At 46.2% G+C, this 27,154-nt stretch overlaps 1 protein-coding gene across 3 annotated transcripts in view; it reads right to left on the reverse strand.

Moving 5' to 3' along the window:
* Window positions 1-27,154, reverse strand: part of BMPER (BMP binding endothelial regulator) — a 203,043-nt gene that overhangs the window by 56,078 nt on the left and 119,811 nt on the right. For 2 of the 3 annotated variants that reach the window (XM_079786683.1, XM_079786682.1), the window contains exons 10-12: window positions 24,662-24,766; window positions 20,330-20,375; window positions 4,717-5,046 (exon numbers count right to left, since the gene is read on the reverse strand). In XM_079786683.1, the coding sequence (XP_079642809.1) occupies window positions 4,717-5,046; window positions 20,330-20,375; window positions 24,662-24,766 (481 nt within the window). The remainder of the gene's footprint in view (window positions 1-4,716; window positions 5,047-20,329; window positions 20,376-24,661; window positions 24,767-27,154) is intronic. The other variant, XM_079786684.1, reaches the window with a different exon arrangement.

The following is a 27,154-nucleotide window of genomic DNA, read 5'->3' on the forward strand; positions in this document are numbered from 1 at the left end:
TTGGGGAATAAGGTAGTGATGGGAAAGGAGGCAGAAGGGAAAGGATCTTGCTTGGGTATAAAATTGGCATAAGGAACATCAAAGTGATGTGAGATCAGTAAGAAACACCCAGAAGTAAGGTTCTAAAGCCAATATTCCCTAAATTTGGACATGGTCCATGAGGAGAGAAGGCTGGCCAAATAACATTCCTGTGAGGAGACCATATAACCGCCACAAGAAAGAGTTACAGATCTGCTTTAGGGAGAGTTACTGGTAGAATAAACCAGTGGTCTAAAACTGGATATCTCAAGAAATAAACAGAAAAGCCCATATGTAAATCACTGTATGGTAAACTAAAGGAATGGATGCATTCTTAGTTCACAACAAATGGTAGAAAAGCTTTTTTTGGTTGAGATAAAAGCTGAGTTCAGAAAAGCAGTGAAGTAGAGTTAGGTGAAGAAGCAAGAGAGATGATTATAAGAATGTTTCTCTTGGGAGAAATCTGATGAGGAGAAGACAGTGATAGGACAAGGTGAGTAGAGAAGGAACACACTGCTAGAATGCCCACGTGCTGGGCTGACCTCCCATGTGGATCTCTGAGAAGATGGTGTCAACTCTGACAACCACAACTATCGGATACGCTAATTTATATGTGTACATACCCCATCATCTAGCACAGTATCTGGCATGGAGTGTACACTTACTAAATGAATGAATTACCCTGTAAATTGATATATCATGCAAAGCCAAGGAAATTGTGAATTTCATGCTGGTTAAGGCACTGAAATAACAATTTTGGGAAAAGACAAGCAAACTATAATATGATTTGTAATACACTCTCTACGGTATAGAGGAAACTTGACCTTACAAGCCTGTAGCCAGGCAGCTGCCCAGCAAGAGAAATGAGGGGGGAAATCAGTTTCATCCACACTCTAACCTTTAACGCACAATTCCAAGACTTTTCCGTGCTGCAAAATTTTCCAAACTACAAATCTTTTTCCTAGACAGCAGGCAAACACTCTTCTTCCGAGTGCCACAATGATTGAGAATTTCTATCCAAAGAAGCTCCAACATCAGTACTGACAATAACATAATAAATCTGAGACTTTGGCAACTGAATTCATGGGAATTCAACTCACAGTGAACAAGGCGGTCATTGTGTTCTTTCTCTGCAATGAACTGGTGGTCCGTGCATGCCTGGGGAGACCCACTGTGTTCTTACTAAACTCTTGTTAAAACTCTTACCACCTCACTCATAAAACATGGTCCCCAAAGTAAGAGCATACTTTGTAATTCGCTCTCTTTCCTCCTCTTTTCTTTATTATATTAAAAGGATTTTCACGGGCCAATGCTAGCTTTCATATTCTGAAGGGATAAATTATTCAACTATCGATGCCTTTGTCTCTTGCTGTATTGTATACATATGTGTTGGCATGATTTTTTTTTTACTCTCTACATTAGTAAAATCTATTAAAACTAGGTTACAGTAGTGACAGGCAAAAAAAAAAAAAAAAAAAAAAAAAAAAAAAACCCTAACAAGTTGTAATTGAAGAGATTGCTCTTCCAAAAGATATTTTAAATAAGCATCTTAGGAGATGAAATATGGAAGTGTGGGCTGGGGTTCATCTTTTCTGCAGCTGGGACGAGTTTCCTAATTCTCTTGCTGGAAACCGGGTAGAAACAACTGGCAGAGTCAGAAGGCTGGAGCCGAAGCACATATCCCATCCAGGGATGAGCAGCGGCCGCATTCCTTCCGCTGTATGAACAGCCTTCCAACTTTCCCTCCTCACCAGTGCGTGTTTTACTAACTTGTTCTTCATCCTTCAAACGTGTGACCTAGCTCCAGACCCCTAGTTTGGGGATTTCCTTGAGGAGGGGGTGGGATATGGGGAGCTGTTCTTTCATTTCATGGTTGTTTTGTTTGTTCTGCTTTGTTTTGTTTTTAGGTTGTTATTGTTGCTTTTGTTGTTATCCATTAAAGGAGAGAGGAGGTGGGAAATCAATAGACAGTACCAGAGAGGTTCTTAAAAATGGATGCTTTTCTGTTCAGTTTACATCAAAGGAAAAAAAAAATTTAAAAAATATATATTATCCAGGTCCAAGTGTAGAACTCTTGATGAACCCGGAAACAAAGTTAATAAAAAGCCACACTCACATGTGCTAATGCCTTTCAGGTGGGTCTGCTGTAACTCTTTCAGGTAAAGCTGATGACGCGAACAGATGGCAGAAAGGAAATATTTTTAAATTATCTGGCAAGTGCCAAGAGTGGGGTAGGGGAAGTGATGGGGTGGGAAGTGCTTTCTCAAGCTACCAAGTGTTGCTCAGAGGCCTGTGTACTACCCCGATGTTATCAGGAAAGCAGCTGCCACCAAATTCCACCCCAGTGACAGGCCACAGTGCTCCCTGCAGGTGATCCCGTCATGAAATGCTGAGGAGTCCATAAACCACAGGGGCAAAATCATTCCTCCCATTTCCCCTTCCTCCAGCCGCAGGCTTGATTTAAGCTGTTACTCTAAAGAACGTACCCTTTGATCATATGAGCTTATGAAATTGGAAAAAAGAAATGATGGAAGAAGAACCCTCAAAGGGTATTTTAAATACACAACCAATAGGTGATAAAAACAAAATATCCCTAAGGGGTAGTACAAAATGAGGGTGGTCGACCAGAGTGGAAAAGACTCTTGTCTGGAAACGCAATTGTCCCATTCAAAGGGCAGTGTCAACGCCAGTCGAATGCCCAGAGGAATACGGCTCTTCCCCAGGAAGCAGAGCCCGTGAGCTTCACGGCTCCAAGAAATTGTGCAGCTGAGTATGAAGGGAGCCACATAAATTACTTGAATCCTCGGATGGAAAAATTAATGAAACTGGAAAACTAAGTCCAAGGCCTAGAAGAGTTAGATTCACTAATCGAATTATGGTGCCTATGATGTATTATTATTTCCTTAGCAGCCTCATCCTTGTGCTCATTTTTACAATGTGGACTCCTTACAAAGAGCACACTTATTCCATAAGGTACCGCCAGCTGGGAACAGAGCGGTGTGGAACCTCCTAGCTGTTAGCAATCTTTGAGCATCCAGGATCCATGGGAGAACTGGGCTGTGGTTGACTAATAATTTCCATATCAGTAGAACCCACTGTGTTCAGCTGGCTGGCGCACAGATAGGCCAGGCGCTTCTAATTAGTGCTGTTGACTCATGTGTCACTGGTGCACATTTTACAGGGACCCACCAACTGCTGCCTCCTTTGAAGGAATGAGCCGAGGCCTCCATCTGAAGAGGGGCCTGTCATTTGCATCCGACAGCAGGTGGCTACATTTTCTGAGCAGGACTCATCCCTCTAAAGTTGAATGCATGGAGCGCTTCACATCTGCCACACTCAAGGTCAAGCATGGGAATCTTTCCCCCTTTATAGGATGTTGCAATACATTCATAATGAACGTGCTCTCACTGGAACCATGCTGTCCTCTCTAAATAAAAGCTCTCTGGGCTTCTCCTTGGCTTCCTGCCTTGTTTAGTTAGGCTGGCATTCCATAGGCTAAGTCAATTTATCAAACATATATTTGGCTTGAATTGAAACAGTTCATAAGGTTCTGGAGGTAGAAGAGAGCCAAACAGTCTCTATAGCCCCTCAAAAGTGCCTGCCCCAGCCAATGTTTCCCTTGTGGATCTATATTATCTAAAGGAACCCAATTGATGCTTTCACTTTGTTAAATTCTCATCAATGCAAAAAGCAAGACATACCCTGATTTCCTCAAGTGTCACACTTAAACAAATAGCATAGGCCAGGAAGTTATGCAATCTGACACCCAATTAACAAACAGAATGAACTAACCAAAGGTAGCATGAAAGGAACCACATGTGACATAACAAACCGTGTAAACGAGCTGAGCTCCTACTTTGGGGCCAATACTGAAGAACGGAATTCTGCTTCTAAGATGCCTCTCTTAAGTAGCGCACCACAGACAAAAATTTGCACCTCATTGAACCCATAGGAGTAACCTAGCAACGGTGACCCTAGCAACCACTGTCGGAGATGTAGCTAACCCTTCCAACGGAAAGGCAGAGTCCAGTGGGCCTCAGGCAACATGGGCTGCTGAGAAAGGGCCTCAGGGTCAGCTCCACATGCCCAAGGCCAGGGGGAGAGCTCTCAGCAAGCATCCCAAGGGTCCTCCAGCAGGAACCAATGGTTCCAGCCATCAACCGGTGAGCATCCTTCCCCAGGGTCAAGAACGGACAGGGCTGCTGGTCACACAGCCCTGCCCCGGCACTGCATCTGCACACCCACACACACTGCAGTTTCCTTTGGAGGACCCCCCCTTCTCGGACCGATGCTGACAAGGAAACACTCCCACAGATGTGAAACGGCACACTACTGACTCAGTTTGGAGGGACACTGACAATTCCAAGCTGGCCATCCGTGGCCTAAACTTAGCAACAAAACACGAGAAGAGGTTATCTGGGGAGCAGGACTGCTAGTTGCGGAATGAGGATGGAAAGGCACTGGGTGTCCGGGGATTGCAAGACTGGTGGGACTGGCGTGGGATTGCAAGGCGGAGGGCGTGCAATGTCTCCGGCTGTTCAGGGGCATCTTCAAGATCTGCTGCCTGCAGCTGGGCCACTCCCCTGCCTCTGGGTTTCCCTGAGCAGAGGGGGAGCTGGGTCCTGAGCGCTCAGGCGATGCTGCTGTGCGGGCTGGAGAGGTGGAGGGACTCAGACACCCCGTGCTTCGGAAGCCCACCTGCTTTGGTCGTCACTTTCAGGAGGTAGCCGTCCAGGTCGATGTGGAAGTGCGGCGCCCGCCAGGGCAGCGCGATGCGCGAGCCATTCCAGCGCACGGTCAGGTGCTGCTGGAGGCTCACGGTGCCCGCGCCCAGCACCAGGTCCACCGACTTGGTCCAGGAGAAGGAGCGGGTCCTGCGGGCGTCGTTCTTCACCAGCACCTGGAAGGGCGAGGCAGGGGAGGAGCAGTCTTTCGTCAAAACGTACTGACACGTCCCCTGAAAGTTAAATGTCCGTCCGTCAAAAGTGTTGTAGTGGGGATCTCCGAACACCGTGCAAACGCCGGGCTCTGCGGATGGGTGAGAGACAAAAGCAGGGTCACAAACCGAGCGCAGGACTCAAGGGGCAATCGGGGGTCCCTGCAGGAAACCTGGAAGGGGCACCCGCCGGGTAAGGGAGGGCCTTACAGAGATACTCTAAGCAAAACCAACTTAACACCAAATGAAGTTCGGTTGGTTGGTGGTTTTAAAAGGCTGTGCCAAACCTCATAGGGCATGGCATGTTCCTGGTGCTTTTACACTTAAAAGTTATTTATAACACTTCTAAATTGTTAAGGCATCTCTGTTTTGGAGCCTTGATATGCATCTGTGTTCTTGATGTAAGGGATGGAGAAATGGAACTAAGATAATTTTGTAAATAGAACTGGTCTAATTTTATAACTCATATAAACAAGAACAAAGGTAAATAAGAAGGCAGCAAAATAAATGACAATATACCAACACACAGTGTTATCTCCATCTAACTAATTAAAATATTTGTAAACATGTTAGTCTAAATGTTACTCATGGTTTTAAACTAAAGCAGTACATTCAACACACATATTTACTAAGGACAAATAAATAGAATTGCCAGATACATGCTCAATACCAAAAGGAACTAAGTTCTGATAAAGTTAAGAGTCTCTATGTGTTTTACAGAAATACAAGGTTCCTATATTTTGATCTGAGTTAGATAAAAATAAAAAAAGTCGTAAAACCCATCATTTAATAAATTTAAGTAATTCCAATGAGTTCACCACTTCAAAATACCTTTCATTCAAATACTTACGAGACCCAAGTAGAGTTTGACATTTGGAGCATCTCAAAGATTTTTTTTTATAGAAAATTAAATATTATTTTTTAAAACAAAATTTGACATTGATCTGTTCCCCATCTAAAGCTATTTTATCTGTTTTGAAGGAGGCTTGTACAACAAGGAAATGAGGAATTCATTGAGAGAAATTAGCCCAAATGATGAAAGAACTATAACAAGAAGTACAATTTCCAGTCAACACCAGAACAGGTCAAAACTAACAGAGTCTCTCCCTGGCATAAACATGATGCTTTCTGGTTAACAAGGAGCAAGGCAGGTCTCCTGGGGACTCCCCGAGTGACATCAGGATAATTATAACTTACAGTTGATACTACCATGTGCCACACAAGGGCCTGACCACCTGATGCACCAAACTCAAGAGAAGGGCTTCTTTCAAGCTCTTAACACAATACTCAGCAAGAAAACCCGAAACCCAGCATGGCTTTTGAGGTTGTAATGGATGGATCTCAGTTTGGAAAGGCCAGCGCTTTACTGGATTCGAAATTCTCCTCCGGAGAAACTCTCTCTCGCTGTGTGCAGGCTCTGGGAATGCCCGCCCTCTGCCCAGAGTCCACAGTGTCATCTTCTCCTGAACAGGAAGCAACCACGGCTTCTCCTGGTGTCCCGACAACAGTTGTATCAAAATGATCATTAACAAAAACAGTAACAGCTGCCATTTTCTGAGAATTCTGTACATGCCCTATGTTCTCTATGCCTGCTGATCATGAATACACTACAGGAAAGTAGTATTTCGATGGTCTCCTAACATTAAACCAACAGCTGAGTACTTGGTAGCAAATCCATAAAGTGAATTATTATCTGGTCATTGAAAAGTGTGTAAATAATGTTCACAATTGAAAAAATGCTTATCACATAGTAAGTGGGAAATGGGAAACAAAGTTCTATCTTTTTAAAAAGATATATTTTTATTGATTTCAGAGAGGAAGCGAGAGGGAGAGAGAGAAACATCAATGATGAGAGAGAATCATTGATAGGCTGTCTTCTGCATGCCCTACTTGTATGTTGGGGATTGAGCCTGCAACCTGGGAATGTGCCAATACTGGGAATCAAACCGTAACCTCCTGGTTCATAGGTTAATGCTCAAACTACTGAGCCACATCAGCTGAGCCAAAGTTGTATCTTAACTGTCTTAGAATAAATACAGAAACACACACACCGAAATTGTAAACAGTGGTTATTTCTTGGTGACGGTATCATGAGTGATACTTTTCCTTTCTTCCTTATACCTTTCTGATTTTGTTTTAGTTACATTTATATTTTTAAAGAGTCAAAATATGGGTACCTGTAGATAACGCCAATTATGTGACAAAGCAAATCCTCAAAAAAGAAACAGAAAATATACTGTGTCAAGTGGCCCTGGGGGAGCTTGAGCTGACTCAGAGCTGGGCAGAGAGCGATGAGGACATGGGAGACAGAAAAGGGAGGCCATGTGTGAGCAGGGCTGTCAGGAAAGCGATTTTTCAAGAGGCTCTAACTTGAGGAAGAGAAGGGTTTGGAGATCAGGATGATTTTTCTGGATAACAGCAATATGAAAGGGGCCAACAAAATGTCATGACCACAAAGATGCCTGAGAATTATGTGTCGCATTTGGGGACATTTGTAGCATGAGCTAAAATAATTTGGAAGCCTTGGCCCTCTTTCCTGGCACCTCACAGTCCCTATGCCAGGTCCTGCAGGGACACCAAACACGTACACTGAAGAGTGACTGAAAGTGAGAACCCCAGGGTCACACAAGTGTGCCCGGCTGAGAAGGAATAAGAATATTTGCTTTAAAAATTAAAAATATTAGATTAAAACATATTACTTTGCTGTTAGATACTTTAATAAGATTGCTATGAGAATTAAGAAAGTCGACTACTTCTGAAAACATCATTCCAATGATTTTCTTTAACGTCATCAAGTACATTTATTTCTGTCCTGGGTGTATTTATTCTAATGAAATGCCTTCCTTCTGAGGGTAGTGATTATTCTCAAAACATGCATCAAAGAAAATTAAGGGGAAATTATACAAATCCATGCTATGTGGAAGAAAATAAGAGAAATTGGGTAGACTCCAAACCTCTTCCCCCAAAACACACAACAAACAAACAAACACAGAAAAGCATAAGGAAGAAAAAAAACCCTATCATTCATGGTTCTGCCATCGAGAAATAACCACTGTTTACAACGGGGGAAGGAGGGAGGAAGAGTGTGTTTTTGTGTATTTTAACAAAGTTAAGATTATCCTGTACATGAAATTGTACTTCCTCTTCACTGAACATGTCTCAAGATTTCCCCAGTCATTAAAATCACTTTGAAAACAGTGATTTTCATTGTCCGTCCATTATTTCTGCAAAGAGAAAATTTTCTCCAACTCATCCTACCACACACCACCGCGGATCAGTACATTTCCAGAGAAGTGTTCTAACCACAAGAAAATCTATCAAATTTAAAAAAAAAAAAAAAAAAAAAAAAAAAGGCTTTCAGCTTCCCTCACACAAATTGCAGGGAAACTGGCCATGTCGGACTCCGGGGTCCCTGGGTCATGCAGGGGCTCCTGGGAACCCCAGGTGGGGAAGAGTCCTCACGATGATGTCAAATTTGAGTCAAGAACCAGGAAAGGGTGGGATTGGAAACACTGATCTTAACACAGCCCCCGTGTTATGGGTCTCGGCTCCTCCTAAACAGGCTGTGTGACCTGAACTTTTCCGCGCTCTGGACTAGCTCATGTGTGCCCCCGGGGGACCGGAGGCCAACAGATGCCCCGCCAAGGATCGCATGCATCCCTACAAGTTTTACATCCCTGGCTTCTTACAAGAACTTAATTTAACTTTACTGTGTGAATGTGGGGAGACAGGGATCGTGGCTCTCTTTCCACCAATCTATAATCCACCAGGTATAATTACACATCTACATATAAAATCTAATTTTTAAAAAAGCCGAAACTGATATTTAGTAGGTGCCTAAAACCAATATTTAAAGAAAAGGTTAAGTAGGGATATTGTTAAGAATGTAAATTTCTTTTCACATATTTTCTAGAACCCCAGATACTCACCAACTTCAAACGGAAGAGCAAAGGAAAGCATTCCTACCTTCAAGTTCTAATCTAAGATAAATCGAACCCCTAAAGCCACGGCTGACATCCTAGGGCCTCCCGACTGAGCGCCCCCCTTCCCTACCTCCCTCCTTCACTCCACAGTGGTCTGTGTCTGCCCCACACCTGACACTACCCAGCACAGGATCCTTCAGTTTCCAGCTGCAACTTCATGAATGCCCCACTTCCCTTCCCTCCAAATCTCTAAAGTGGGACTGACACATGGCTCTGAGATTCTGGGATGGTCTTCATTTCAAATACTCTACCATATAGACACATTATGTTTTTCAGTTTGGGGGTTGAAAATATGGCCACCAACTCCATAGCATGATTATGATAATCAATTTCTACCCTAGCTTATAATTCCTTAAACTCTATATAAATTAGATCTGATGTATATTTTGTGTAATTTCTCAGTGCCTGGCATGCTGCCCTGCTGCCCTATATATTAGACCTCTCTCTCTCTCTCTCTCTCTCTCTCTCTCTCTCTCTCTCTCTCTCTCTCTCATTCCTCTTTGCACTATTCACAGCAATGCCCGGTACAATACATATTAAGTATCAATAAATATTAGCTGAATGAATGAGCTAATTAATTAAAGAATATATTTTAGTGGAAAAAAATAAACTTCCCCCACTGAGCTTCCTAAAATAGGTTAAGTATAATGACTGGCATATAGAATTTTGCTTAATTAATTAACTGACCAATGCTCTCAGGACAAGGACTTAAGGCTGCAACCGGAATGAAAGGTGCTGACCAGCTGACCTGGAGATGGGGAGATGGTCCTGGATCATCCAGGCCAAAGCAGTGTTATCACGGGGGTCCTTACAGGTGCAAGAGGAAGGCAGGCGAGTGTCATGCAAGGCAGCGTGAAGAGGACTCAACTTGCCATGGCTGGCTTTGGAGATGGAAGGAGGCCTCAAATCAAGACATGCGGATGACCCCTAGAAGCTGGACAGGGAAGGAAACAGATTCTACCCAGCAGCCTCCCGAAGACGGGCAGCCCGGCCAACACTTTGACTTTGGCCCATTCAGGTCCATTTCAGACTCCTGGCCTCCAGAACTTGTAGGATAATAGGTGTGTATTGTTTCACCACCAAGTTTGTGGTACTTTATTACGGCAGCAATAGGAAACTAATAAACTTAGCAAAGCCAAGGCAACTAGTCTAAAGCGACTAGTTTATGCCGGGTACCATCGCCACCATCTCTAATCCTCCCTGCTTTTCTACACGTTGTATATTATTACCCTAACTTCTTAGCCATGAATTTGGAGAGGTTGCCATGTTGCCCATGGTCACTCGGCCAATAGCAGTCAAGACAGAGTCCAACCCAGTCTCTTCCCTACCATGACCCGAAGCTTCCAATACCACAGCATCCTGTGCAGTTGTTGTTAACTAGTTGGGATCACAGAGCTCTTTGGGGGTCTGAAGAAGTGTGTGGACACTCTTCCCTCCAAATGCACGAGTATATCTGCTCAAATGTTGAGCTTCATGGACACCCTGTCCTGAGACTGATCAGTAACCTCCTAAGAGAGCATGAACTTCAGTTAACGAATGCCTATCTAGAAGTTAATTAGAAACTATGTTCTATGGCTTTCATATTTAATGTACTTATAGTTCATCTCCCCAGCTACAGTAGAAGTTCCAAAACTCAGGGTCTGCATCAGTTTCTTATCCATGCCCTTCAGGGCACCTTCCAGAATGCTGGAAACTCACCAAGTGTTAATACAAACTTGCTCTAGAACATGCATTTTTTGCCACTCTCATCATCCAAGCTCTGACCTTAAACTAGAAACTGCCATTTATCAATTAAGAGAGATGTGTACCTGAGCTGAAGAGATGAGCTTCACACCTCCACCTAGACCTAGCTTCCAGCTTGAAAGCCACATTGGAGCTCTGCAAACACTCCCTGCTTTGAAAAAGGCTCTGGGTTTGAATCCCAGTCTTACTGCTTAATGAATACAAAACCAGGACCGACTACCTACAAACCTCAGTTTGTTCACCTATATATGGGTCTAAGAACAACTACCTGGAAGGGTGGTTATAATGATAAGGGTAGCACTGCCAGAGTGCTGAGAACATAATAGATGCTCAGGGAATAGTCATTGTTAGATTTATTCTTATAAATTCTATGCAAATCCAGCAAATAGATATCTGCTGCTGGCTAAAATAGGGCTGGGCAAGTACATGTAAACGTAGATTTGTTGACATTTTGAGTCCATCTATAAGATGCAGTTTGGGGGCTAGAATGGAGTGAGCCTTCTAGGCCAAAAGAAGACTGTGAATAAGTCTTAAGACTCAGAAAAGCTCACAACCAGCACAAGAAGATCCAGAGAGCAATCTGACCGGAGTGGGGAGTTGCTTCAGAGATGTGAGAACCCGCGCTGTCTAAATAAATGGGCCTGAGATTAATTGCCAGCCGAGAAGTTTAAATATATTCCAAAGGACCAACAGTTCTTAACGTGTTTCCTCTGAGACATCAATCCTGCCCGTGGCTCTGCCAAAATAAGTAGAAATAAACAAAAGCTCTGGAGCTCCAATGTGTCCGAGGCTCCCTCCTCTTCACCACCCTCCTGAAAGTTTACCCCGCTCGCCGCAATAAAGGCTCTGAGAATTCTCTAGCAAGAAAACGTATTTCAGTTTACTTGACCCAGCACTTCCCGAATGTATTTAATCACAGAGTCTTGTTTTGAAAACATTACTCATGACTATCCCTCAGCACCAGCGTTTTATAAAACAAACTTTGGGAGACTGTGCGAGAGACCAGCGCAGGAAGCTGGTGCCGGTTCTCAGGGAAGCCAAGTTTGGGTTCTGACAGGCTATGCAGAAGGGAAGGATTGCTGGAGAAAAGGCAGAAATTAGTTGCTGGCGGTAGGAAGAAGGTGTGACTGCCGTGGAAATGGGAAGAAAATGATTTATTAGAAAAACAAGACAAAGAGCCGATCTACAGACTTGATGACTGATTTGCAACATGGGATAGAAATGCCAAAAGTCTGAGAAATAACACTGAGGCTCACAACCTGTGCAGCTGGGATAATGGAGGTGCCAGGACCCAGTCAATAGACAGGGATTGGAAACAGCCATTCAAACCTCCATCCAACTCCCCACACAGATAGATCATCTGGAAAATCAAAGGTAGCAATGGTTAATACAATCCAAATGCAGTACTCAAAGAAGAATGTGGTCTCCAAAATAATTAAGAGCTAGCATCTGCTGAAATAGCATCTTATCAAGAAGTCATATCTTAGGGACCTCGAAGTTTGGATCATCTGAACCAAGAAGGAGAGAGTACCTATGGGAGGGGTGCCGGGGAGGCAGGGCTGGGAGCTTATAGGATGAAAGGGGAGAAATCAAAGCAGGAGATGTGAGCACCGAGAAGAGAAAGAAAGGACAGGGTGGAGACATGGAGTATTGCTGGGGCCCCTGGTAAGGAGAACGAATGGTAACATCTATGAATATGAACTTCACACCAAAGGGAACTGTGGAGTGCAGCTCAGGAGTCAGTTCTCCAAACTCCCAGGAAGGTTAGAACTCGAGAGTTGTAACCCAAGAGCCTGAAGATGTTAAGTGACCTCATAAACATCGATAGCTTTAAAAGGTGAGCAAATACAACTGCTTTCAAATAGTCCCCAGTCATGGAGAGAGAAAGACATTGGCAAACTTCATATACCTTTGAAGACAGACCTCCAAAACGAATAAAAATGTAGTTCATGGAGGACATAAAACAGTGCTTAAAGGTGTGGGCTCCGGAGTCTCCTGGGCCAGGGGATTGCCGTTTAATTTATCAGACCCACCTTTGTACAATGGGGATAACAATAGCTTGTACGTCATGGATCACTGTGGGGATTAACTGACAGATGCACAGAGAGTGTTTATCACATGGCCTGACACAGACCTCCAAGTAATAAATCAGCACTGGTACTAGATTCAATGGCGTGCCAGCAGAAGTAGCAATTGTTGTGCTTAACTTTGCTCATAGATGTAACCTCCAGAGAAGAATAAACCTGCCTCAGCTTGGCATGCAGTCAAGGGCAATTATTATACACTAGAGGCCTGGTGCACAAAATTCACACACTCAGGGGGGAGGGAGGGGGTTCCTCAGCTGGGATTGAGAGAAGGCACAGGCCAGGCCAAAGGACCCTACTGGTGCACAATCGGGGCCGGGGAGGGATGCAGGAGGTTGGCCAGCTGGGGAAGGACCATAGGAGGGTTCCAGGACATGTCCACTCAGTCCCTACGGGCCAGACCCCAGCAGCAAGCTAACCTACCGGTTGGAGTGTCTGCCCCCTGGTGGTCAGTGCACTCATAACAAATGGTTGAGCAACCTTAGCACGTCATTAGCATATTACCCTTTGATTGGCTGAATGGCCGACCGGATGACGGGACACTTAGCATATTAGGCTTTTATTATATAGGATAATGTGGGATCTATTTCCCACACAGTGCGCTTCTCAGTGTCAGAGTTTGGGGGATGTGTCCTTACTGTGTGTTCTCACTTCACTGTATTTTAGGTGGACCTCGGTTCATGGGTTTTAGTCACCAGCTCCTTTAGTCAAAACTGGGTTCTTGCATCTTTCTTAAGATTCAAGATGGCGGCCTTGCCCAAAATGCACCAGGTGTCTAATAATGAATTTATAGATCTCTTTATGTACAAAAATTAGGCAGGAAAGTCACTTGTAACTGAAAGATTTGATAATGGTCCATCTATATGAAAAAATAACTTTCCCAAGCAGAGGTCCAAGGAAACCACATGAGATGATGGAATAAATACTAAACTAGCAGGTAAAATTAAAAAACAGGTTCTCATCCCAGTATGCCCAGTTAATTCTTCAGTGAACATGAGCCTCCATGTCCTCACCTAGGAAGTGGGAGGGTTGACTCGTGGTTAAAGTCCGTGCAGTCATACACTCCCATGGTGCTAAATGCTGATGAGCTTGAGTGACATAACAACTTCGCGTTTCTCACTCCTGATGGAGATTGCACACAATTCATTTCAGTTTAAAACTGTGTACATTTTAATGTTGTAAATAAAAAGACTGGGGGAGATCATCACTTATCACTGGAAATGCCTCACCCTGTTACCAGGAGAGAGAGAGGAAAAAAAAAAAAAACACCTGGAAAAATGAGTGGACATGGACAACCAAGCCAGTTCGACATGTGGGTGAGTGCCCAATAGACCAACCATCACTGCTCTGCACGTGAACGGGAAGGTGGAGGTGTCACCGGGCAGATGACAGCCTGGGCACTGTAGTTGACATTTCCTCCAGGGCAGGGTGAGGGAAAACACTCCTAAATGGGAAACTTCTCCTAATGTCCTTCTCTAGTCTCCCATCCTCACCAGTCCTCAAGCCCTGCAGACCTTCTCTTTCCTTCCTAACCGCAACTGTCATCACACTGAACACCATGACCTAGAAGTCAATGGGAGGAAGTCCAGCCCAGGCCCTGGGGCCAGACTTCCTTATGGGAATCCAGGCTCCACACTCACCTTGGGCATCCCTCTTAACCTCTAAGCTTCAGCAACCATAAGATAGCAGAGAATTAAGTAAGATCAAATGAGATAGTCCACGTCAGGGTTCCAGCACGTAGCAGATGCTGAGTAAATATTACCTCCTGCTGCTGCTGCTACTGCTGTTATAGTTATTGCCATTGTTGTTATTTGATGATAATGATGATGACTGTAAACTAAACAGTCAAAACTGATGGAGTACTATCACACTGTAGGGACCAACAATAGGCGGTGGATAGAAGATGACTATTGCGCCCTAGCCAGTTTGGCTCAATGGATAGAGCCTCGGCCTGCAGAGTGAAGGGTCCTGGATTCGATTCTGGTCAAGGGCATGTACCTTGGTTGCAGGCACATTCCCAGTAGGGGGTGTGCAGGAGGCAGCTGATCAATGTTTCTCTCACATCGATGTTTCTAACTCTCTATCCCTCTCCCTTCCTCTCTGTAAAAAATCAATAACATATATTTTTTAAAAAAAAGATGACCATTGCCCCGCCAGTGTGGCGCAGTTGGTTGAGGGTCATCGTATGGACCAAAAGGTTGCCAGTTCCATTCCTGGTTGGGAGCATGCCCAGGTTTCAGGTTTGATCCCTAGTAGGGGACATACAGGAGGCAGCGATCCCATCGATGTTTCTCTCTCATCAATGTTCTCTCTCTCTCTTTCCCTGTCCCTCTCTCTCTCAGAAATCAATAAAAACATTTATTATAAAAAAAAAAGATGACCCTTAATTACTTCAGGCTCCTCCTTCAACTTTGCACCAACTCACAGCCCCAGAAAATTTAAAGTAACAATATCCATTAGGACAGAACAGCGTATAAAACAAAAACAAACAGATTTCCTCCTCTTCCTTCCAATGCCCCTGCCTGGGTGGGGTTTCCTAGCGGCCACATGTGGGACAGTTGGGTTTCATCTGCCGCCCTGTCTGCTGGTTGGGCCTCGGGAGCAGTGACAACCCCGGCTCCAGGTGCTCATGCAGAAAGTTCAGTGGCCACTGAGCTTAACACCTCCTTGGCAGGGCTGGAGTCCACACCACACATGCTTATTCTACAAGCATCTTGAGCTCCGGTTTCAAATTTCCTTGCTTCCCCCAGTTAAGGACAGACTCTTGGTGTTAAGGGACCTGGAGCTGCTTACAGTCTCGGAGGCCAGAAACCTTGCTCAAACACAGAATTACTAATTTGCAGAACCTCTGTCAGGGGAGATTTCTCATAAAATGGGCCCCAAGGTCGCTGTTTCATTAAATTGTTGTTGCATCCCCCTCCTGCAGCTACTATTTAATTGGTGATAGCTGCAGTCGTGCCCAGAGGCTTCAGTAAGATGTGCCAAAACCAGCCAGGGCGCTTCCAGGTGGGTGCGTGAAGCAGGCGGCCCCCCCCCCGGCACAGCAGGCTCATGGGCTGCACACAGCTGGAAACTAACCCTTGGGGGGTTTAAAGAGGTCACCTGGCAACTGTGAGCCTCCTTGCACCCTGAGTTGCTGGATTCTGATACTTCCTGTTACTTGTGGAACGTGTTGTTGAGGTTAGTTCAATTAAACGCACATCTGTGCTCAGTGTAGCCCTGGCTGCCCCGTGTTATGTAACCGTGAACTTTCCTTTTGGGTTGGGAGTCTAATGGTTGGGACTATTACAGCTACAGGCACAGCTTCATGCACCTAGGAGACCGGGGCTGGGCATCCATGTTCCATGTTGGGGCTGTCTTTGGTGGTCTTGTAGATGGTTGAGATTAAATTATTTAGAATTCTCTCTCTCTCCCTCCCCGCCTCTCTCTCTCTCTCTCTCTCTCTCTCTCTCTCTCTCTCTCTACACACACACACACACACACACACACACACACACACACACACCTCTTACCAGTGAAAAGTTTGCTTCTAAGTATAATTTCTATGTCTGGAAACAGATATCCTGCCAGCAAAGCATATATCTGCTTCAGATCTCTGTTGGGTGGTGAGGTCAAGATTCCACCCACTGTTTGCCAACACACAGTAAGATAATCTCACAAAAACCAAGCGCTATAAGCACAAGGAACAGTGGCTTCGTGGCACCTCACCCTCTGTCCCATGACGCCCGGTCCAGGCACGGCAGGACTCACTTTGGGCTATAGCTCATACGTTGGCAAGAAACAGCACATGTACAAAAGCATCCTAAAGTTTGCTCAGCTCACTTTCAGTATTTTATTTTCAATAACTCATGCAAACCCAACTTAATTCTTTTGCGTTTGGGAAAGGAGAAAGGGAGAATTCCCATGTTAGTAGAACCCAATGATGCTTTTCATATTTCCTTCGAGTTGATTTTAAGAGGATTCTTTTTTTGTTGTTTTTTAATAGCATCATCATCGCCCTCTCAGACCAACCCTACAAAGCCTATCCTAATGAGGGGAGGTCAACCAGATAGTGCCCCAGTTGCAGCTTCCTACCTACCGAATTCTAAGTTAACCACTACCTCTAACTATTGTAGAGAGAAGCCTGTGAAATGTTCTACCTCGACTTCCTGTCCTCTTTCCTGCTCCTTTCAGAGACCTGAACAGCGCCAAGCACTAGCAAGACAGGCTGGCACAGCAAGAGGGCAGGAATAGGAATTCTGTGGGACTTTAAACCGTGCAGTGTCACCCCTGCTGACAGAAGGTGACTGGCACGCCTCTACCTAGCACAGATAATCCAGTACTGACGCTATGCAATAACCCATCTCACTTAAGCACGTGTGCATATATAGATCTAAGTGTTTATCCCTGCCTCCGTCTAAGAAAGGATTGCATGGAGTTGACAGGAGTGCAGACTAGATGATTCACAACACTGAGGGCAGATGTAGACGCTGAAGCCAGGGGTGAGCTCATTGGTCAAAACTGCATGCCACTGGAGGCAGGCTGCAAATTAATTTCTAGCTTCCTTGCAACTAGCTGGTGACTTTGTGCCCAAGATATAATTATGCCTTTATAGTTTTTTGTAGGGCGAGGCAATGAAACTCCAAAACACGTTTAATTCAATCTGGAGGTTTCTGGTCTGTCCCGGTTCATGCTGGCAGCAGGATACCCTCGCCTCACTCACCAACCTCGTGTAATCACGGCGAGTTGAGAGGGAGTTACTGTTGCTCTTACAGCAGCTGTTTCTCCTGTCACCCCTGTTTGGAATATCAATGGATCTCAGCCAGGGGCGATGTTGCTCCCTATGGGGACATTTGGCAACATCTGGGGACACTGTTGATTGTCACAACGTTCCCACATCTTGTTGGTAGAGACCAGAGATGCTGCTGAATATCCTACAACACACAGGCCAGGCCCACAACTGAGAATTATCTGGCCGATCAGGCATAGCAAGGTTGAGAATCCTGCAGTAGCTACTGGGGTATGTATATGTGTGATTTTGTTGGAATACAAACCATTTTCTGGTTTCAGAAAACACTAGTCTTAGTTTTTGCTTCAGCCTCTAGGTGTCTGCTCTAGAAACCCACATATCAGAAGAGCTTTCAGAATGGATGGAGGAGGGAAAAAGTCCGAAGGTTTCTTCTGGACCCTGGTTATAACAAGTGAATTTCAAAATAGGAGGTCTTCTGGCCACAGATGGAGGACACCAGAATAAGTCCACCTGGATGTGCTCATGCTTACAAAAGGTGGGGGGCATCCCGCCTCTTAACCCCATCTGACCAAGTAAACTTCGCCCAATAGGACGTGTTCTGCAGCCCTGATGGGAGAACTGCTGGACAGCAAGAGAGGAAACAGATGGAAGAAGCGCCGAAGGAAGCTGAGAAATAGCCATCTGATGATGTCATTGAGAGCTGGACCGAGAACCACATGCCGCGCCCCCCCCCCGCTCCCCCCCCCCCCCCCCCCCCCGCACTGCCCTGCTGGATGCAGGTGCACGGAGTTGACGTCTCCCGGGTGCCCTCCAGCTGGGTGGCTTTCCTTTGTGCCAATTGCCTCTCTCAGGGACAGAGGTCATGGGCTCCTTCACATGCTTCACGCGATATTTAACATGACTGCTTGGAACCTTGGTTTGATTTTTGCCATGCCTATCCGTCTAGTTCTCTTCTTTCTTTTTTTTTTTCTGATAAGCCACACAGATTCTAAATATAGAAAGGCTAACCCAGCTAAATATGGAAAGGCTAACGCATCACGGATAAAGCAGTAATGAAATGCAGCTTTTCTCTAAGTCTCTCTCAGTAATCGCCACCCTGACGCTTGCTGGATAAAGCCGGGTTATTCCAGACCCAGGCTGTTTCGGTACAGACTGGCCATGTGCTTCTGCTAAGTGGTGCGATGGGCATATGTAATCTATCTGCGCGCACGCCAATGGGAAGGTTCGCTAGAAAAATCCGAGGGGCTCCTTTGAAGTCCGCCTCGCCTTCAACTAGGAGATGCTTTCTAGGGAAATGCAAACAACTCACTGACATGGATACGGAGAAAAGCATCCATTGAGACTCCACTCTGCTCACCCAGAAAGGACCTGCGCTGGAGGCAGCCCCCAACCACCTGTAAACAAAGTTTCCTCGGAGGGCTCCTGGGAGGAGGGAGAAGTATAATAGCTTACACATGTGTTAAGAAATTAACTGGCGTGCTAATCCTAGCGAACTCTTTCTACATTAATTTGGGGGATCTATTAAGTCATATTTCGTTGGCCTCCTTTGAGTTATTTTATGGACTTTAAAAAAATGTTCTTTTATTAAATCGATAATTTAATGTTCATTGATAATCAGTACTTTTATCCAATGTATAATGCATCCGTGTTTAATAGCTCTCCATCTCAAAACTTCACGACATGTGTATATATATATGTATATATTACATATACTATACTATGATATTGAAAACTCTCTGTATCTATTGTCCAAAATATTTTAGACACGTAGAATAAACAAACCTGTTCCCGCATGAAAAGTGCTTTCAACCATCCACAGAGCCCATTTTTCTCAGCCCGACTGGCTCATAAAATACTTTCTAATAGATGTCATGGCTTTGTTAATTCTGCTTTTCATACTTGGAAACTAATTTGATGGTGACATGACTAATTCTCCTCTTTCAATGAAACCCTTCAGAGAACTGTCTCAACTCCATATGAATTTGAGGAAGACACCAAATTTGCTAATAGATCCAGGCAGCTGTCTGCACGTGGGGAGGACATCAGACCGTTGCTATGTTTGGTCTGTGCGGTTAGTAATGCAGCCTCAGATGGCACTGAGCATGGGCCATGTTAGAATTCAGTTAAAAATACCAGGAAGGCCTGGCTGGCATGGCTCAGTGGTTGAGCATCAACCTATGAACCAGGAGCTCACAGGTTGGATTCCTAGTTAAGGCATAGGCCCAGGTTTCGGGCTTGATCCCCAATAAGGGGTGTGCAGGAGGCAGCCAATCAGCGATTCTCTCTCATCATTGATGTTTTTATCTCTCTCTCGCCCTCTCCCTTCCTCTCTGATATTAATTTTTAAAAAATACTAGGATGGCCAAACCATCACCAGACCAGAGACCTCTTGTTTTATCCTTGGATGTGCCCAGGTGAAATGGTGAAGAGCTGGGCGTGGGGGTGAGGGAGGTGGAAGTAAGCACAGCTGCTTGGCTTTATAATGATGGAAGGAACTTCCCTCCTTGATGATGCACACTGTTGGGTTTTACTGGGTACCACTACCTTAGCCACTAGGACTGCAAAGGCGATGAGCAGTTAAACTGCACACAGAGGTATCTGGTCCTTCTTAAAACCTCATCAGCCCATTCATCTTCTAAATTTCCCATAGCAACACATTCCAGTTGTGCTTCTGTGAGGGGATTGTAATTGACAACGTGTTTGCAGGGAAGAGGGAGGACCCCATCCTATACCAATAGGAACAATATGTGCAGAAAATGTACACCACCATTTTTTCTTGTCGCACTATAAAACCAAAATAAATAGTAACAGCACGTTTCCAACGGAATAGACTTACTTTCAGTGCAAATAGGACAGCATCCTTTTCGGTTGAGAATTTTACCCTAATCAAAAGAAAAACAAACAAGAGTTTAATGCTAAGAAACAGAGTCTGCTGAGGACTTTTTAAAACTCTAATGCCAGACAAACCAATGAAATCAGTCCAAGTTATATTTGAACTCAATGCCCAGATGGTGATGATGGCGGTGAAAATGAAGTTTCAAGTATCAGGCCAGGCAAAGACTTTCAGAAAGTATCAGGGTCTCAGGCCAGGCAAAACCTTTCAGAAAGCTTTCCTGTTTTTACCCGCCGAGAAATAGAATATCTCAAGGACTCATTGGTGGGATCTTTCTCACACAGAGGGGAGATGGAGACTGTTTGGATCCAACCTTTTCACCGATACCCAAATCTAGCCCTCTGTAAGCCAAGAGCACACACGTTAAAATAGGAATTGGCTGTCAACCCATCAACCCATGTAAGGCCTCTGTTCCGTTTTGCTTCTTGGAGGGGCCCAAACAATAAACCGTAACCCAAGTGGGGGTCTATGGATCCGGACAATATCTGTGTTACAGATCAAGTTCAGTCACATTTCTTCTTTCAGAAACTGCTTTGCAGTTGAAGCCAGTGAAGCTGAGAGTTGGGAAATGCTGAGTAATTTTCCATTATCTTTCTGGAAACACAGTGTAATTTCCTAAAATGCATTTCTTCCCCTTTTTTTAGTGCATGGCATTTCAAGGAGGAAGCATATTCTCAGGGCTGATATCAGCAAATGGCATTGCCTTATCTCTGACTCAAGGGGACTCAAAGAGAAAAAGAAATGTGGGAAAAGATGAACATTGACAGAGCACTTTGCTATGTGACAAACACCCTTTCAGATATTTCCCATAAGCTATCCAACCTCGGGTTTGTTATAAGGATTTAATAACTTAATACTTAAAACATTTAAGATTTAATTAATAAAGTATATATTATTATAATTATCCTTCTTAAGATGAACAATAACCTTATAAGCTAAGTATTTCCCTTTTTATAGGTGAAGAAATTGATGTTATGCAATGCAACCGTGGTAGAACCCAAAATCAAACCTAATTTTGTATAACCCTAAAGGCCATCTTCTTGGCACTCCAGATTTTTATCCTCTTCCATCCTTTAACTCTAAGAGAATTTAATATTCACTGGGCACCTGCTGTACACATAGTGCTGTGCATTCTTCATATTTTATCTCATTTAAACTTCACAACGACCTTCTAAATGTAGGTGTGCTGGCCTTTTTATAGGAAACTAAGAAACAGATATCACAGAGAGGTGGCCCAAGGCCTATGCCAAGGCCACACAGCCAATATAAGGTCCATCCACTCATTCCCTACTGGTCAGTTGCATCAAGAATAGATTTAGGAACTAGAGAAAATCATACTGATTCAAAATATACTAGTCAGCAATTGAAGAACCAGGACCATGTCAAATTCATTTTCCCATTAGCTAGCTCAGTGATTTTCCACTTTTTTTTTTAATCTCATGGCACACATAAACTAATTATTAAAATTCTATGGCACACCAAAAAAAATATAGCATTTTTTGCCAATCTGAAAAAAAAAAAAAGGTATAATTTTGACTTATTCACACCAGATGGCTATTGTTTTGGTTGTTGTCATTTTTTTATTTGACAATCTAATAGGCATGGCACATTTAAAAAATTCTTGTAGCACACCAATATGTCTCGGCACACCAGTGTGTCACAGCACACCAATTGAAACTCACTGAGCTAGACCTAAATTGTATAACAGCCATGATGACTTTGAATAAGACTTAAAACTCAGTCCCATTCAGCCATCCCATGGTCTGGGGCAGTGGTCGGCAAACCGCGGCTCGCGAGCCACATGCAGCTCTTTGGCCCCTTGAGTGTGGCTCTTCCACAAAATACCACATGCGGGCGTGCACGTACAGTGCGAATGAAACTTTATGGCCCATGCGCAGAAGTCGGTTTTCGGCCTGGGCGAGTCTATTTTGAAGAAGTGGCGTTAGAACACTCAAGGGGCCAAAGAGCCGCATGTGGCTCGCGAGCCATGGTTTGCTGACCACTGGTCTGGGGCATCACGGCATGTGTTCATTGCCTAGAGCTCTGTCTTCTGTTTCTATTGGGCAGCCAGGTCTCCTTGGGTTTCTCGGACTGAAAGCAGTTGAGGACAAAACCAAATGTGCTTGGCTCTGGCCAATGGCATGATGACCCCAGAGGGGAGGAGTGAGGGGCTCTATCCAAATAGAGCAGAGCTGTCTACATCCAATGCCCCCAACAACACATGGTGATGTGATCCCCTACATCTGCGTGTTGGCAGAACTGCCATCAACTTCCTTAGACAATGGAAGTGGGGCTGGTCATATGACTAAACTAGCGGGGGCTAACTCAAGCACGAGCTATGAGGTCAGGGCTCCTGGCTGTGGCATCCAGGCATGCTACCACCTCGGCGGTAAGAAGGGTGCAGTAATGACAACCACTCGGAGGGGTGGTCTCAGCATTAAATGGGGTCTGCCCTGCGACTGCAGAGAAAGTCTCAGTCCAGGTGAGCGACGATGAGATGGTGTCATCACAGCCCTGTCCCCACTGGGACCCTCAGAGCCCTTCTCGCGAAAGGTAGGCCTTTGCCTCTGGGGAGTTGCCAGGGAGGGTGGACAAGGAATCCAACCATAAGATCCTCCTTCAACAAGGCACCCCCACTTCTGGGGAAAGAGATGTGCAGTGCCCGGCCGGGACAGAGCAGGGGACTCCCGCAGGACCATTCCTTGGAGTGTTTTGATCTCCCCAGGCAACGCGGGGGAGGGGAAGGAAGTGTTCCACGGGACTTCCATGGTAGAACTAAGTTTTCTCCCAAAGTCCTGTGCTGGCCACAGAGGAGGGGGAGTGTGAGCTGGAGGAATGGTTGGAAAGATGCCCAGAAACAAAAAAGGGGCCCCCGAGGCAGGAGCTGGGCGCTACAAGCTTTGACAAGCTGAGGAGGAGGGAGCCGGGGAAGGCCTGTGTTTGGAGGCATGGATGCCCCCGGCCCGAACGCGGTCCGCCGAGAAGAAAGGCTAAGGAGATGCTGCCGGCGACATAAAAAGCACTGATCTCCCCACAGCAAGAGGACAGTGAAGACCAGCGACCCCGCCACGGCGGCAGGACCCCATGAAGCCGGACTCTCACCACGGCCCACGGAGCTTGTTACTGGAGCCACTAGGTTGGCACCGCGCCCTGATTTTGTCTCTGGAATAAGGAAGCCCGTTATTGCTAACATGTGCTGCAAGCGGTCATTAGCAGCCAGGGTTCCCCCGGGGACTGGCAGAGAAGTGCTCTTATTCTCCAATGAATATTTATAAGCAGACCATGTTCAAGTCCGTGGACTGGATCTCCCTTCTTCTTTTTTATGGGAGCTTTTCGGTTTTATGTCCGAGGCTTTTTAAAGCAAGACTAATTAGGGTTTTTTAGGTGTGTGTTTTTTTTTCCCCGCTTTTTTCTCCCCCTTTCTTCAGTTGTGCAAGAGCAGCAGCTGTTGTTTCTCATGCCGCGTTTGGTAGTCAAGCAAAAACAGCGCCTCGCTGTTTATAATAACCACAGATGTGGGTGAAATTAAAGGCCGTCGATAACAGAGGAGGGAGGACATGCCCTGAATCCGTGGGTGTATTTTTTTCATTCACTGTGAGGTATTGAATAGGTTTGACATGTTCCCAAAACGCATGCGTTTCAAGTTGCCGAGGTGAATTCACTGAAGGCGAGTTTTAGAGGAGAATGGGCACTTTATTCAGCGAGTGGGAACCGGGCTTCTGAAAAGAGATATTTCCACCAGGACGCAATTGCCATGCGGGGCTACAATGGGAGCCAGGGTTCGAGAGGGAAAACTTCAGAGGGGAGCGGGGGCGGGGTGCTGCCAGGTAGGAGAAAACCCTTGGGAAATTTATTGAGAAACAACCACATGTGACTTGAATGACGACGGGAAGGGACTCTGATCTGAGGAGAGAGAGAGAAAGGAGGGGAATGCGGAGGGCGCTGCTGATAGTCAACAGAAAACCCGGCCACAGAGACCAGGGAGCAGACCAACAGGCGTTGGAGACCTGAGAACACAGACGTGGGCAGAGTCACTGAGAAACAGGAGAGCGGAGAGAGCCAGGTGGGCGCTGTCCCCACGCAAGGCTGGAATCCGGGGGCGGGGCGGGGGGAGCTGCAGGAGAGCCCTCGGAGGGCGCTTTGCAAGGGGCAGGGGGCTCTATGGGCACTTGGAAGTTTCAGGGGAACGGGGTTCGGTGCCAGGGGACCTGCCACACACCGGACGCACCCCAGGCTGCCCAGGTAAAGGCACGTGAGCCTGCATCCCACGCGTACCTGCGGGCAGCTGCTGATGGGGGCGCACTGCTTCTTGCGGCACTCGGTCCTGCCTTTCACACAAGCACAGATGGTGCAGTTCACGGAGGACCACATCTCTCCGTCCTGGGGGAGAGAGCACAGGGTTGTCATCGGGGGCGGGGGCTGTGGGGAGCAACCCAGCAGGCTGGGACTCTGTCACGGGCAGCCTTTCTTAATGAGTGATGGATGCCATCATTAGATCACACCACTCTGAGGGATCTGTTGCACCTACCTGATTTAATGTAAGATCAGATTTAAGGTGTGCGCGCGCATGTGTGTGTGTGCGCCTGTGTGTGCACATGTGTGCCTGTGGGTGCATGCATGTGTGTACCTGTGTGTGTGTGTGCACGTGCATGCCTTTGTGTGAGTGTATATGTGTGTATGTGTGTATGTGTGTGTGCGTGTTCCTCTCCAGGATATAAAAAGAATTCTTGGGCAGCTAGTCCTATTTGCATCTTGCTCCTCCTACACTAGGAGACAAACAGGAATTTCATACATGATGTCATAACAAAGGTCCAATTTTCCCCATTCCATAAGATGGACATGTTCAAAGCTGAGCCAGGCCCCAGCCATTAATCGCTGTGTCCACAGGTGGTTAGTTTATTCCCAGCTGGGCCATGGTTCTGGACCACATTGGGCACAAACATGCCAAGGACGGAAGCTAATGCAAACGACTCACACTTCCCAGGCAGACACCTGACCGGGAAGCCATCCGAAAGCGAGGGGTCTGTCACCAAACTCCGAGAGCCACTCAGGCGTGTCCCTGCCTGTCAGGCACTCTGCTCCCTACAAGCTGGGCAGCACTCGGGGGCACATTTTCTCGCTGCTTGAGGAATTTCTTGGGCTCACTGGACTTAGGACCCGCCATTGCCAAGTGCCCGGCCACAGGAAGCCCCATGCTTCGGGAGAACGGGAAGGTGTGGGCACCTTGCTTTGGGGAAAGAGATGACAGGCAATCAAGCGGGGCCTGAAAACAAACCAGGATTCCTTCCTTGAGGGTCTCAGCAGCACATTTTGCTAAAAACAGAGACACGAGCTCAGGTCTGTGAGGTTGACTGCACCTCTCCCTCTTCCTTCTCGCTCTTTGGAGCTGTTTCCAGAACTGCCTACTCTCCAGTGCCTTTTACTTCTCGGGAGAGGAAGACCTGGCTGAATCTGTCTTACGGGCCTCTACTATCCCAGACGCTCTGTGCGTGTTTCTGGGACTCCGAGCTCCAAGGATGACCCGTCAGTGATTTACGTCTCAGTTCACATAAAGGGACTCGTCAGGAGGAGCCTGGAAAGCACTCTGCACACCCCACCGTCACGAGGGCGAGTCTGCTGCGTCGGGGGCTCGGGGGAGGGGTGACTGCGTGCAGAGAGGACCCGAGAGCTCTGGGAGCCTGGCGCAAGTACCACACGCACGAGACCCCTTCCCCTGGGCACGACACACCGTATCTTCTTATGGATCCCGTGAGAACCAGGGCTCTCCCTCCAACTCCGCAGTGTAACAGGAAGCCTGGCTCAGCACAGCCTGCCGGGGGAGCTCCCCATCTGCCTTGGTTCTGGGGTCTCAGTTCTCAGGGGTGTCATGAAAAGGCCTTCGGGACAGAGGGACTCCTCCACCCCTGGGAACAAGGACAAGATGGGAAGGACTTCGGACAAAGTCAACAATCTTCATCCTGATGTTTAAGTGGCCGCTGCACAGCCCTGTGGGTGTGGCTCAGTGGGTTGGAGCATCCTCCTGTACACCAAAAGGCCGTGGGTTCCACTCTAGTCAGGGCACATGCCCAGGTTGGGGGTTCAATCCCTAGTAGGTACGGGAGGGATGGGAGGCAACCGATCGCTGTTTCTCTCTCACATCAATGTTCTCTCTTATTCTCTCTCTCTCTCTCTCTCACACACACACACACACACACACACACACACACACACACAAACACACACACACACACACACACACACACACACGCACACATCAGTAAGGATATCCTTGGGGAGGATCACAAATAAATAAATTAGATAACTGGCCGCTGCACAGCTTGCTACTAGGGCCGTCAGGAGACAGTGTGCAATGCCGGCGGTGGGGCGCACTCGGCCAGGGCAGCGCCCTCTCACCCTTGCTCCCTGCGGAGCTGACCACGTGCACCGTGAGCATCCTCACCTGAACATCTCCCGGAGGAGAAAATCGCTCTGAAAAGCAGCATCATAAAAACGTCCTGGATGTATCAAGCTGCAGACCATCAGGACCCTGGCGAGGGCACTGAGCCGCTCTGGCCAAGATGGTCCCGGGCATTCGAGGCCCGGTAACGGCACCACCAGGGGGGCAGTTTCAGCTCAACCCCAGCCACGGGCCAACCACATTGGGAAAAGGCAATGATGCTTTTACAAGTTTAAAACATCTTAGAAAGCAAATATATATATATATTTTTTAAAAAAGCATTTTTCAAAAGAAAAGATTTTACCAAGAAAAACTTTTTCAAACACTTGCTT

The sequence above is a fragment of the Cnephaeus nilssonii genome, assembly GCF_951640355.1.
Source record: "Cnephaeus nilssonii genome assembly, chromosome: 12".
Lineage (NCBI taxonomy): Eukaryota > Metazoa > Chordata > Mammalia > Chiroptera > Vespertilionidae > Cnephaeus > Cnephaeus nilssonii.